Genomic DNA, 14,259 nt, shown 5'->3' with positions numbered 1-14,259 from the left:
TTCAATATTCCAGACGCGCATATTTAGAGGAGCTGGGACTTACAGAACCATTAAAACTCCAGATTAAACCCATGAGCGCTCTGCCTGGCTGTGACAGCTACAAGAGCATGCATTTAATTTTATTTTCCTTGTTCCTTCCGAATCCCTAGAAAATCCTACTTCAGGAAGAGCATTCCTGATTGGAACTACTAGCACAGAGCATCATGGAAGTTGTAAGCAGGGACAGCCATGTATCTCATAGCAGAGGTCTCACCTTCCACCAGGGCACGTGGGACTTTTCTCAGACAGGTTAAAACATAAAAATCATCATGGATAAGAGTCGATCTGGGCTCCTGCAGATGTACAGGATCCTCCAGACAAGGACCTCTTCTCTGTACCTGCTCTCCAGGAGAAGGCTGTAAAACCTTGTAATGGACCTTTAGAAAAGACAGCCCCACAGGGACATTTCTCATTCAGAGATGGCTGAAGTCAAGAAAATAAACAATATAAAATAAGGGACTGGACATTTGCATGGGTGTGGGGAATATCCAGAGGAGCTGCAGCGAGTGACAGCAGTGTTTGGGAAGGGACTCAAGTCCTTGTGGGCTTGGGCTGTGGCTGATCAATAATTTCTTTTTTATTTTTTTATTTTCCCAGCTTGTGCTTGCATTGTGCTGCCTGCTATTTAGGGAGCTGGAGGCTTCCCAGTTAACATTGCCTGGCCACTGGTTTGTCCTGGAAATGCCAGTGCCAGACCTGGCTTTGCTGTGTTATCTGCCTGTGACCTGCCAGGGCCAAGATCAGCTGGTGCTGCTGCCTCGCCTCCATCAGCTCAGCAGTGTTTGGGCCCCAAAAAGGCAGCAAAACCGGCTTTTGTTTTGTTTTCTATTTGTTGCTGTGCTGATCTCTTGTACACTCTGCTAAAGCGTTTTGCACCTGAGTCCAGCCCAGCAAAACAACCACAGTCTTTTCCTCCAAGGACCGTTTGTGCCAGGGATACAGAAAGCCAGATACCTCAAACCTGGGGTCTCTGCCAGCTCTCCCTTCAGGCTGACAGAGGGTCCTGCAGCAGGAGTACACTCTCCAATTGTTATTTCATTAGCATATGTTTTATAGCATCGCAGTGTCAAGGGCTATTTCTGGCTATGACTTCACACTGATGCCTTTGGAAAGCCACACAGCACAAGGAGAAGGAGGGAGGAAACAACCCAGATGATCTGTTGTTGTAACTGGAGCATGTGGGAAGCATCATCCCTCCAGCCTCCACAGAGACAATCCAGTCATCAAGGGCTGATTCACCCTCTGAGCTCTGGCTAGATGGCCACATCCTCTGGACCAGGGTCTGGAAGGGATGTGAGCTTGAGGGGTCAGAGAAAGGGTTTGGAGGCAGGTGGTGAACTGTCTAGCTTGAAGCAGGGGATGGCAAAATGATGTGGAGGAATGAATGGAGGGGTGAGGCTTGTCAAAGAGACAGCTGAGTGTTTCTTCTGGCTCGGGAGGACAAATGAGAGGAGGTGTTGCTGTGGAAATGGGTGGCAGGTGGAGCTGTCAGCCCTACAAAACAAGTAGGAATATTAAAGCCCGGGGTGGAAACTGACTGGGGACTGAATGTAACTCCAGTCTGGCATGCAAAGGCTTGCAGGGCTGATGGATCATGACACAGGCTCTGAGCTCTGAGTTTGTGAACACACAATAAAAGATTAAACAGGCTTTGGACACAGGGTAAGGACTTGGGTCATATTTTGGGACTGGCTTTTGGATCATCTGTTTGCACCCTGTGGATAGGAGAGATGTGTGGTCTGTAAGGGCCACCAAACCAGCTGAGACTGCTGCTGCCTACAGAAACATGTTAAGAATAAAATTAAAAAAAAATGAAACCCAGAGCATCAAAGCCCCAGTTCTGCTGAGAGTGCAGGTTTTTCTGGAAGTGACAGTCTGTTCTGGTGCGGGTTTTTTGATCTCTCTGCACAGTGCTGCTAAGTATATTCTGCAAGAAGTGGCCTTTTGCAGACAGGAGGGTCTCCTTCTGCACTGTCTGTGCCTTTCATAGCAGTCAGCCATGGCCAAAACTGGTACAGCCAAGCAGAGCTCCTGGTGAAAGCAAAGCCCAGCATCCAGGGCTGCTGGAACCCAGAGAGAGTGAAGCAAGTTCCCAAATCTATTTTCTCTCCTGCTGGCTTTAGTGTCAGCTCTGACTGGAGGAGCTGGTGGATGTGGGTTAAAACATTCCCAGACTGTGAGGAACCTGGATCCTGCTCCCTCCACTCTCAGCAGACGATTTTTTTGCAAGGTCTCTGTGCAGACTATGTCCCTTTCTTTATTTTGTCACTCAGCGGCATTTGGAGTCAAGGAGAGGGAAACTTCACCACAAAAAAAGTGTTGCTCCCTGTACTTTCTTCTGCCCTCCTTCTAGCAGAGCGAAGCAGTGAGAAATAATTTCTCCTTCTCTTCAGAGGGTGAAATTATTCTGCAAGCTTTGAGTGCAATCACACCGTATCAGAGTGTGGACAGTGGAAACAGCAAAAACAATCTAAATGTAAGTAGGAATGGGATACAGACTCTCTTGTAGTGGACTCCCTTGTCCTGGGAGAAGAATGTTGGGATGGATGCAAATCTGGCTGGGTTACCACATAAAAAGTCAGCATCTGGTGACTGATGGACTGGTGGTGAATTATACCAGTTTTCCGATCTTGAAAATGGGAATTACTCTCTTTATCTTCAATGCCACCATGTGGTAAAGGTAAGAGAACACTGACTACACAAAACATTGTGTTTGTAGTAGGGGATGGATATATGGGAGTTGCATAGCCTCATCAGGCCTTGTTTTTTTGATTAAGCCAAACACAGTCTTAGGGATGAGTGTATTTGTGTGTATTTTACTGCTCAAACAGAATGAAAACAAAAGGGAGAAGGTCAGCAGTTCAACCATTGCAACTCAAAACTGATTGTTATTATTTGTGAAAAAACCCCCAACAAACTCCACAAACATTATGGACAACAAACCCCAGTGTATGACAGTAACAAACAAACCATGGGAAAGGAAAATGATAAATGTTTTGCAGTCCTTTACCTGCCCTGCAGTGTCATAAAGCCCCAGCAAGTGTTGTTGTCCTCCCACAGTCACGGTTACTGGAAGAGAGAAACAAGAAATGTTGTTCATGCACAAGCCAGTGGCCTTGTTTGGATGTGTTTTAATCCCAAAATGCCAATAGAGCCATCAGCACGTGTCCTCCACTGGGCATCCTGAACCAAGCACATCCATTCAACCCAAACTGAAGGCAGCCTAAGTCACAGCAAAAGCAAACCCTTGGTGCCAAGATCTTATTTCTGCACAGACAGCCAAGGCTGATGAGCTGCACACACTGCTGCCATCAAGTCCCAGAGACAGGGGGACATTGGCTGTCTCTGCAGCCACCAACTGAATGTCCTAGACTTGAAAGCACAGGATTCCTGCCTCCCCACCATGGGCATTGGTCATGGATCATTGGGAGGTTTTTTTTATTGTTATTATTTAATTTCTTCCAGGCTGTGAAATGATGAAGCATTCAGCAGTGGCTGGTGTTTGGTGGGTCTCACTGGAGGTGCAGCTGTCCTGCCCTGTGCCATCACAGGTGAAGTGGCAGTGTTTAGTACCTGTGGCTATGTGGTGGATGATTTGAAGGACAGGAAGGAAGAGGAGCTTGCATATTTTCAGGGATATTGCAAATGAAGGAAAGCACGGCTTAGTTTGTTGATCACATCCAGCATATTTACTCCTTTAGCAGAAATCACTTTGAACTTCATTTTGAGCCCATTGACAAATTTTGACATCAAAGAAAATGTTTTCTCATTGCCTTTGGATGAGCCCCATTATTAGCTGATTCCTGTAACCAGTGTTATTTTGTGCAAAGGACATGATCTGGGTTAATGACATTTAGTTAACTGTTAATCTGCTTAAATCATTACTACTCATGTGGAAAGAAAGGGGGGCAGTCCAGTTCCACCCATTAGTCAACAGGAAGCCTTCAAACCTCCTTTGTCAGGAAGGTTGCTTAAAATAATGATATTGTTGCAGCATATGGATTATTAATTTTTTTAAACCTGAGGACAAGTGGCTGAACATAGGAATGAACATAAAGCTTTGTCAGGAATGGGGAATGGGGAAAGAAGCTCAGACTGGTGTCCATCAGGTAACAACTTGCAATTAATGAGGGCTAGGAATGAGTAATAGTTAATTTGGAAGAAAAAAACCACAAAAAACCAAAGAGACTTGAAAACACCATGTGGTATCTTGTTTTTGTTTTTCTTTTTTTTTTTTTTTTCTTTTGGGTGATAAAATTTGTAGTAGAAAAGCAGCAACAAATTTACAGAATTTAACAGCTCCTGCACTGAGGAACAATGTCATGTTTGAAATCTCTTGGACTGAAAGTCTCTGCCAGTGTGACTGGACATGCTGACTATTCAGCAGCTTTATTTGCTTACAAAGAGACACAGCAGTGCTGTCAGCACATAAACAGAGCAAACCTGGCATCCTGGAGGTACAAGGCTCAGTGAGGACCAGACTTGCTGATGAGAGCAGGATGGGCTGCACTCACCCACTGCTGGGGCTGCCTTGCACATCGAATTGGAAGAGGAGGTGGGGAAGGGAAGGGAGTTCCTTCTCCTCATCTCAGAGGTAGCACTGCACTGCACAGCTTCCAGGGGGACTAATGGACATTGGGCAGGGATGTCCAAGGGTGGGAGAACTTGAAGAAGTGCAAGATTGGGGAGATGGGCACTGACAGACAGGAGACAGTCCACATGCCCCATCCTCTTCCTTCATCCTGACTCGAATAAAACAATTTAAAATAATCCTCCCTGGTGCTGTGGTTTTCAACTTCTTGTGGTGTAGGAAATCCCAGGATGTCCCAGCAGGGGTATGAACTGTGTAAGTTACTGGCAACACTCCTGCTTTTCTTTGCTGCCTTCTCAGAAGCAGAAGCAGTGGGGGTTACAGGTGGTCAGCACAGCTCACTGGAGGCAGCAGGAAATGTGCTCCTCTTCTCCCCGTCTTGCAACCTTGGCAAGCCTCCAATCTGCCCTTGTGCCAAGAAATGCAGGAGCCAGACCTGCTCTGCAGATTTCACTCTGCTCAAGGACCAGCTGTGGGAAGATGTACCCCTCAGCTGAAGGCAATTTTCCAGATGCAATGCACAGCTGGCCGAGGTTGTGGAGGACACATGGTTTCTAGGACTGCGAACAGCAGTTGCACTGTCAGTCCTTGGTGGAGTTTTCATGGAGCCTGCAGAGCTCCTCCAAAGCAGGATGCTCTTGGGACAGCTGTGAGGCACATGGAGGTGCAGGCCAGGTGATGTTTCTGATGAACATGAAGAGACATGTGCCATACATCCGTGCTGACAGGGTTATCCAGCTCTGCCTCTCCTGCTGGCTCACCCTGGGCGCTGGCAAACCAGGTTGGGTGCTGCTTGCAAAGATCAGCTCACGTCTTCAGTGTTTAAAAAACTTAAAAGCTGCACTGAACTTTGCTCTGCTGTGCAGCTTTGCTGGCTCATCTCTTTCTAGGTGGCATCTGACTGAGAGATCCGCACTGGCAAAAAGCCCTGGTGCAGACTCAAATTGCTGCCGTGTTCCAGTAATTAATATGGTTTGGAGATAAGCTGTTTGGATAGGGGATCAGTCCACCTCGAGTGTGCTATGCTTTGCCAGAAGGATATAACTCCCAGACTCTTTATCTGTGCTTTGTGGTCCATGAAGTCACGGTGGATGTTTTGCAGCAGGTCTGTGGAGCCACACACTGAGCAGTGATTGATGGTTTGTGCAGTTCAGTTTGGCTCTTGGTCACCTCTGGGAAATGCTGAGGGGGAATAAAGAGATTGGTGGTCTCCTACCATTACTCTTCCCCTGCACAAGGGATAAGAATTGCAAGGGCTCTTGGAAAAATACATTCTGAGTCTACCCAGCTTGCATATCACATTTTAATTCTTCCCCTAGCATCTTGCCCCTTATGGGTCCTGCTGTGGATTTCTGAATGGCATCAGTCTGATATTTTAACTTTTTCTCTCTTTCTTTTTCTCTTTTTCTTTCTCTCCTTTCTACTTCTCCTTCCCCCTTTTCCCCCCTCCCCTGTTTTTTCTTTTGCCCATCAGTCTTTATATTTTCTTTCATCTTGTCTATTTTTCTAACCTGTCTGATCATCAGAGGACATTCTTCCTGCCCATATCACCTCTGAATTTGCAGCTACCACCCCAGCAAAACTGCCTTGTTGGCTAAACCTCGAGTGTTGTCTTTGGATTCCTGGCTTTGAATGCAGTGGGGACCAAAAGGCTCCCACTGGCAAATCAAATGATCCCTGGCTCTTGAAGCAGTGATGTCCAGATTAATGTATTGGTGCTAAAATTTCCACCACACTTTCAAGCAGGCAAAACAGATGTGGAAACAAATGGCTTTTGCCTGTGAAAACCTCATGATGTTTTTATACCACGGGTTTATCAGTCTGCCTCTGTCAGGCAAAAGCCGATTCAGAGTATCCACTTGGTGGGTCAAATTTATGAGCTGAGACTGCCCTGCTAGATTTGTAGGCCTTACTTTTGGCTTTTTTCCAGTTTACTCTTACTTACCCTGTCATTATCTTTTCCTGTTCTCTCTGTGGCCAGGCCTATGGGAAGCCAATGCGGAATTCCTTCCCAGCCACTGGGGTAATGCAGGCTCCTTTATGGGATTGTGAACTCAACTTTATGAGCAGTCTTGGAGTAACAAGACAAATATGAACTCTCCTTGTCATTTACTGTCTCTACTGATGCATTGATTAGGCACTGAAACGACCTGGCCTTTAGCGCTGAGTGAAGTAGGGATTGTGGCAAAATGAGGCTGAATATTTGCACAGTCTTATCTCCCATTTCTCCAGTCTGGGTCGCACCAGATGATGCAGCAGGGCAGATGTTCCCCTCCCTTCACTAGGTGCTTTTAACCAAGCGCAGAAGGTGTAAAACACTGCTTTAAAAATGATTGGTAGGTCATAAACTAGCTGGGTATTGCTCACTAGAGTATGAATAACCATTTTGGGTCACTTCCAAGTTTTGTCACAGGTCTGTGTGCCTGGGGTACTGCTAACGGACCTCAAGACAGGGCTCGACCAACACAGCAGGAGGGCAAGGTGTAGATGGATATTATGTGGGATGGACCTGGATGACCTGGTCTGAGCTGGGAGCTCTGTTTTTACATATCTGCTTAGTTTGTGTTTCTGGGGACAATGTGTATTTTCATTGGTGTTCTCAATGCCCAGATTGCCCCAGATACACCTGTCAGTGTCCAATCTTTGCCAAACTCTTCTCCCATTCTTTGTGATTTGTTTGGTAACTTTCTGGGGCTTGACTGCACCCATGGAAGAGCCCTTCAGCCAGACAGCAGCAATGGTCACTGACAACGTTCAATGTTCAATGTTCAGTGCCTGAAATGGGACGTAAATTGTCTGCTGAACTCTCAGAATATCTTAAGTTTGATTAATGGAGCAAAGCAACACATAAATCTCTGGTATGACACCAAGCTAGGATGCAATACCTCAGCCATGCTTAGCTGTGGCAAGGGATTTGCACATCAGGGGGAATTTTTCCATCCAGTGAAGAAATGCTTGCAGAACCCAGAGACTGTGAAACCACCAGCCAGAACACACACCCCAGCCAAGCAGTGTCGAACATGACATCAGATGGGAAAAGTCATCTATTTATTCCAATGCCTTCCTGCCAACAAATTAAGGTCCAGCTGCTTCAGAGAAAGAAGCCAGGAGCCTGTGAGCAAGCAGGGATGGTGGCACCTGCCTGGGTGCAAAGACTTTCTCATGGTTTTGGGCAAATTAGTCTGCTTCAAGGCTCAAATTTTCACAAGGGCCATCTTCTGTCCTAGCCAGCAAGCTTTGAGTTTTAGTCTATGCATCTGACTGTTCACTGTGGTTATATTTACCTGGTGCATGTTACCTAACACAGGCTAATCATAAAATGATAACATGATTGGGATGGAAGTGACCTTAAAGACAATCTAGCTCCAAGCCCGCTGCCATGGGCAGGGATATCTGGCACTAGACCAGGTTCCTCAATGCCCCATCCAGCCTGACCATGAACATGCCCAGGGATGGCCACGAGTATGAGAACAGCTGCAGTTCTCGTTGACCTGCTGGCACCAGAAATGCCCAAGTCTGTTTCTTTTTACAGCTGTGAAAAAAAGATAAAATCAAAACATGGGTAAAAGGACAGATCTTGGTCAGCAAACTCCTTCTAAGGCTCCTTTCAATGTAATTTCTGTGATGCGAAGTTACTGATACAGTGAATGTGGTCTGTTCTCCAGCAGCTGATGTCCCTGGGGATACTGACTGTAGGTTTGCTCACCAGGTAACATTTTTCTTTCCTTCCTAAATGCAGTTTTGTGGAACCTCTTGTAATGAACTGGGGATTCCCCCTCACTCTACAGATGTCTTCTGCCCTCTGAAGCTTACCCCAGATAGGACAGGAGTGTACTGGCAGGAATTTGTTTGAAGAGTGATTTCAAAAATCTGGTTTATAAATTGCCTTCTTTTTGACCACATGGCTCCTAAATAAGGATCTCTGTGGCTGGAATTTGAGGACCCTGTCCCAGCTAGGGACTCAAAAGCACCTCAAAGGCATTTAGATCAAAGATTTTCAAATCTCTAATTCCCTTTTGTTCCCATAATGGTTGGGCATCTAAGTAACTGAACTGGAACAACATATCCCCGGCTCTAAGAAATAGGAGCTTTGAATATTCCATCAGAAAACAAAGTGAATGTGGGCAGTGCATTTTTATAGCACCTTCTAAGCGCCTCATTTCTGAATCCTATTTTGGGTAATATTTTTCTTCAGAATATCTTCATTTGGCTAATCCAGGTGGAGAAAATAAACTCAGGGATTAGGTGTCACACACTGCTTTGATTTTGTTTGGGTCACTGTCTAGGAAACTTCATTTCTGTTGCTGCGGGCCACCCTTCAGAAGATGTTGCCCTGCTGCAACTGAAGCTGGGAATGTTCTGGAAACTGCAAATCAGAGGCCTGGGGATGCTACAATCCAGCAGCCACCAAAGGAAGACAGTAAAAAAAAAAAAAAAAAAAAGAGTAAGGAAATACCTTAAGGACAGACGTCCAGGCCAGTCCATGACAATCAGCTCAGCTGAGCTCTGTGACTGGTTGCCACTTTAGCCAGAAGGCTCTCTTGCAGTGTTGCCCTTGGAAATATCCTCTTTTGCTTTGGCTGAAAGGCGACCCTGCAGCATTTCATGGCCAACACACCCAGGGCAGATAAGAGCTGGTGTTACAGGACCCTTCGCTCACCAAGGGTCTGTGACTCAAACCTGGGCCTTTCTTCACTTCCATGCATAAGGGTCATCTCCGGGAATTTGAGTGACTTGATGTTCAAGGAATGTTCCCTCACTACCTCCTTCATGACAAACAAGATTTGATTACAGCCAAATCAATGTTCTACCCCAAACCTACCCTGCAGCTTCGCTACATTCTTCTGAAAAGAAAATCAGAAGCATGCCATTTTACCCTGTAATTTGCCTAAATACCCCACTTTATGTGTAAATTTTACTAAATGATTTTAATTGCTCCTGTAATCATCTACCACCAGTCACACGCAGACCTCTGAGAGCCAGTGTTTTCCAGAAGAAGGGCTCTGAGTAAACCTCACCATTTCCTGTCACCTCATCAATGGATGACATCTATGTTCTGCTGAGCAAATGCTTCTGCCCATCTGATATTTACAATATCTGAAAAACATTTCCAGCCTGCTCCCTGTGGTGGGAGCACAGACAGGCCTCCAGGGCTGGGATTCAGCTGATTTCAGTCCATGTAGCTCTTGGTCTAATGAGGTGGTGAGGAATTCGCTGCTTTGTCTTTAGGCCACAGACATGTAGTGATTCTAAAGCCAGATAGGATTCATAGCATCGTTTATTCTGCTCTAAATAGCTTATTTAGTGTCTTCCTACAAGGCATATTTTCTTGTTCTTGAATCATTCTTGCAGCTGTTTTTCAAATTTTTTTTGTTGAGCAGTTGCTGTGACCAGACAGTGTGGTCTAGCAATGGTTTCATTAGTGGTCTAGCCAGAGGTAACATGACTTTCCTATTCCTACCTGTCACCCCCCAATGGCTCATCTAAAGCTCTCACTGGTTGATTATCCTCATTATTCAATGAGTCTTGCAGTGCTTTATTCCTTTCTTAAGGCTAAAGTCCAGTCATTCTTGGCTTTTGCATTTGAAGCCTTTTTATTACATTCTTTTTCAACTCTGTGGCTGAGTGGAAAATCTGGAGACTGTAACTCAAACACCCACTGAAGGCATCTCACAAAAGGGGAGGGGAACAGCCATGCTCCTGCAATGCTCTCAGAGCACAGAAGTCAACATTAAAGGTTTTTTGGAAGCCAGCATTAAGGACTTTGGGAAGTCTGGGGTTGTCTGTGCAGTGACAAGGTTTTTAACAGAACATTTCAGGTCAGAGAATGATATCTAAACAATTCTCAATGTTCTCTTTTCACTGCCTTCAGGGACTGCTCTTCACCCTGGGCTCTTGCCTCTCCCACACAGCAAGGGGCACCATCTTCCCTCTTCCTTGTCCATATAGGTTTGAAGATTCCAGTGGAATTAGTGGGAAAATGCCCAATCCTGATGTGTGCTACAGCCTCACTGGGGAAGGAGGCTGGCACCAATTTACAGTTCTATTGTCCCATTCTGCAACAACAATAGATTGATGTAGACAGTGCCATCCTGTAGCACATCCCAGGATGCACAACTTGTGCTGTGTGGGGTTTTTTTGAACCTGAGAGAAAAAGCAATGCAGCTCTTCACAGCCGGGTATTTGCCACTCAGAGACACAACAGAGGAGATGTACCAGTCCATCAATCATTTTTAATCAAGCAGCTCAAATGAAATGTTCTAAATCTTTCAAAATGCATTGAGAAGTCAGACTTCAGCGCTGGCCAGCATACATGACATGGAGCACAAAAGCAGTGGAGGCTGATTAGGAAAATGAAACAGAATGAATTTGGTCCAGAAATGGATGAAAGAGAATGGAAATTCCCAAAGCTTTCAGAACAAGAACAACACTACATCATGAGCCAGCTTCTTCCCAGTCTGGGACATTACTTATTTATAGACAGCATGAATGAAGTTGATTTACTGGACTCATCGACCTCATTGTTTGTAAAATCAGCACTGGAGGATTTCCCCTGTATCGCCATGAATTATTGCTGTGCTAATCAATCCTTGAGCAAATTCAGCTCCACTGATAGCAGAGTCCAAGGAACCTTGGGGTCTCTGTTTGCAAGAAAACCTTGCCCAGTTTCTCCAGTAACACAGTGCTCTTGGGAGGGAGCTCTCGGGACCTCAAGGTTGTGCAAAGTCATGCTGGATGGAAAAGGCAAACATGATTACAGTGCTTGGGGAATTGACATTGTGCTCAAGAGAGTGTTTTGTTAGATTTTGCTCTGTCTTAAATGGAGGGCTGAGCACTGCCACGGGCTGGGAGGTGCTTCCTGAGTGTTTCAGCTCCCTGTGCACCATCAGCTGTCCTCATGGAAGGCAGTTCTGCTCCTGAGTCAGTAACTAATAATAACTGCCCAGATAAATGTAGGAAACTTGCAGGCAAATAGGCTCTGATGTGTGAATTTCAATGGTAATCTAATTGAAGGTATTTTTGCTCTTTACTGAAAGTTACAGAACTAAATCCGACCAAACGCAAGACAGAGTAACCGCTGTAGCATTGAGCAATATAACTAGATAAAACCTGATCATGTTCTTTAAAAAAATGTGATTGTTCATAAACAATGAGGAACACTGGATATTATCTTAATCCTGATGGAGGGGAAATGCCTTTTCTGAGACCATGTGATTGTCTGTGACGTTGAGATGAATGAAAGAACAAAATTTTGGCTACGACTGTAGTGTAAACCTAATACAAAAGAAAAGAAAAAGACAGCATGTAGATTCTTTTATATTTTTAGCTCTACTAAATATTTTTGAAGTTTCCATCCATAGCACAATATTTAGGAAAACATATTTTTCAGACCTGGGTTTATAACTCAAGTCAATAGCAAAAAATAAAGCTCTTAGATTATTAAAGTGTAACTGATAATTGGAGTATCTTTATTAGTATTTTAACTAGTTATGCTGACCTGACCTGTAAAGGACCAGATACTGCAGCATTTTCAGTTTCTTTCAATCCAGATACAGTCAGTCAGGATTCTTTAATAAAATCTTGAAACCTAACAGTGAAGGGTGTATTTGGAGCCTCCTAACAGTGATGCTGAGATCATGGTAAGCAGAGAAAGGAGTGGGAATTTTCCACCAAAGGAAAAAAAGTGGGAATAAAGGGAGAAAAATATGGGAATAAAGAGAGTTTTTAAAGAGACATTTTCCTGTCTCCTTTCTACTGTTCATGTGAGGCAAAAGTAATTCCTTTAACTCAGCTGAGTGCTGGGGAAAAGAATATCCCCAAAGTTATGTCAGGCATCTGTTTATCAAGGGAACATGAGACTTGGTAAATAGCATCAGAATAAATGAGAGATTAGTGGCAAAATGAAACAAATTGCACTGAAATGTGTCCAGGGTGTTCCCTGGATCAATACTCAGGGTGTTTCCCAGAGCATGGGAGGACAAGTCCTCCTGTGTGGCTGGGGGTGGAATCAAGGCAGCTCATCTCTAGACTTTCTTGCACTGTTCAAAGGTCAGAATTGGGGGATATTTTACCCTGGAGAGGAGAGGAATGCAGCCTGGAGAGGCAGTGCTGCCTAACAGAGCTCTAGGCGTCCTTCTAAAACCTGTGGTGATCTGCTTTGGTCTGGGTTAGATGATGGTGGGAGCAGGTAATGCTGATGGAAGGGCACAGAAAGCTCTGCTGTTGGGTGGGTTGTCCCTGCTGTGGGCTGGACCTTCCAGTGATGGAGTGACTCTGTCCCAGTGGCAGAAGGCCCTATCAATACTGGCAAAGCACTATTCTACCTCCACCAGGAGTGATTCAGGGGGAAAAAACTGGTTTTTCTGCTCACCAGAATCTTCAACAAAATATACAGATACCAAAGCAAGAAGGGAAGGAAAAATTTGCCTGATATATGAGATGGGGACAAGAATGTTCTTTCTATATGAACTTGATATTAGAGGAAGTCTGATTTATGATATAATATAGGTATATAAACAGGAAGCAGCCACAGCTTGGCTGTCTGTGCAGAGCCTGGGACTCCTCTTCCTCACCCTCAGTGCCAGGTGAGATGGGCAGGTCTGTCCTGAGCTGGCTGTGGTAACTAAAGCCAAGATGTTTCTAGTGCCAGGCTGAGGTGTTTTGGGTGCTGTATTTGGGCAAAGACATGCAGGACACGGGTGTGTTTGGGTGTGTGTGTCCCCCAGGCACTGCCATGAACATTTCAGTGAGACCTCTGCAGGCAGAACCACTCCCTGGCTCAGAGAGCGCAACAGTGCCTTGGGCATTATTCCAGAGTTAGGGCAGCTTAGTAACTTAAAATAGCATCTGGTGACTCTGGGTAGTGTGATTCGAAATAGAATCTGGTCCTCTGAGCTGTGAACTGATGGGGCAGGGGCATGTTTGGCACACTGAACTAAATCCAGCAGGCTGAAGTGTAATGCTGAGGTCAGTGCGAGAGCTCAGGAGCATCAGGTTTGCCCAAACTCCACTGCTTCTGTAGCTGACATTTTACATGCCACTGCTCCAGTTTTGGGCACGGAAAGATAAAATGATATTTTGCAATCCCTTCTCAACACTAGCCTCTCTGACACTTTGTCTGCATCTTGTTTAAGTCTGACCTTAATGCTGGTTTTTCCCATGCACTTTTCCCCATGAGGTGTTGTTTGAGAGGTTTGAGAACAAAACACCTGTTCCTGAACCTAAGGAGGACCAGGACAGAAGCTCTGCTTTGCATTTCCCAGAAAAAGAATCAGGCCCATTGTCCTTTGCACCAGGACCAAACCTCAGCTACTATTTGCCCTGCAGCTTGCAGAGATTAGCCAAACATTTGGGCAGCGGCTCTAAGCCTGTATGACTTGAGAAGCAGAAATGTTAAACACTGTAAACAAAAGTCTTGGAAATATTTAAACTTTCTGATAAGAAAAATCTGAAGCTAGGAATTATTATTTTTCTCTTGGCTACCACAAAGGCTTTAAGTGCTGCTAATGCTTTCTCTACGCCCTGCTGAGGATCTTTCCACTTTCCTGTCCAGTGTGGCAGCCTCTGCAGACAATGAAGTGATTGTAATGTTGGAAAAGCAACAGATGGAGACGGATGAAATGGTATTA

The 14,259-nt window shown here is 45.1% G+C and overlaps 1 protein-coding gene across 2 annotated transcripts in view; it reads right to left on the bottom strand.

Moving 5' to 3' along the window:
- RHOJ (ras homolog family member J) overlaps positions 1 to 14,259 on the bottom strand; it is a 60,662-nt gene that overhangs the window by 12,572 nt on the left and 33,831 nt on the right. For both annotated transcript variants that reach the window (XR_005701281.1, XM_040066657.1), the window contains exon 2: positions 3,050 to 3,108. Coding sequence is in view for 1 of the 2 variants with exons in the window: in XM_040066657.1 (XP_039922591.1) it covers positions 3,050 to 3,108 (59 nt within the window). In the remaining variant the exon portion in view is untranslated. The remainder of the gene's footprint in view (positions 1 to 3,049; positions 3,109 to 14,259) is intronic.

This window comes from Hirundo rustica, chromosome 6, assembly GCF_015227805.2.
Source record: "Hirundo rustica isolate bHirRus1 chromosome 6, bHirRus1.pri.v3, whole genome shotgun sequence".
In the NCBI taxonomy this organism is placed as follows: Eukaryota; Metazoa; Chordata; class Aves; order Passeriformes; family Hirundinidae; genus Hirundo; species Hirundo rustica.
The sequence above is the reverse complement of the archived record's forward strand: the minus strand, read 5'-3'. Positions and strand labels throughout refer to the sequence as shown.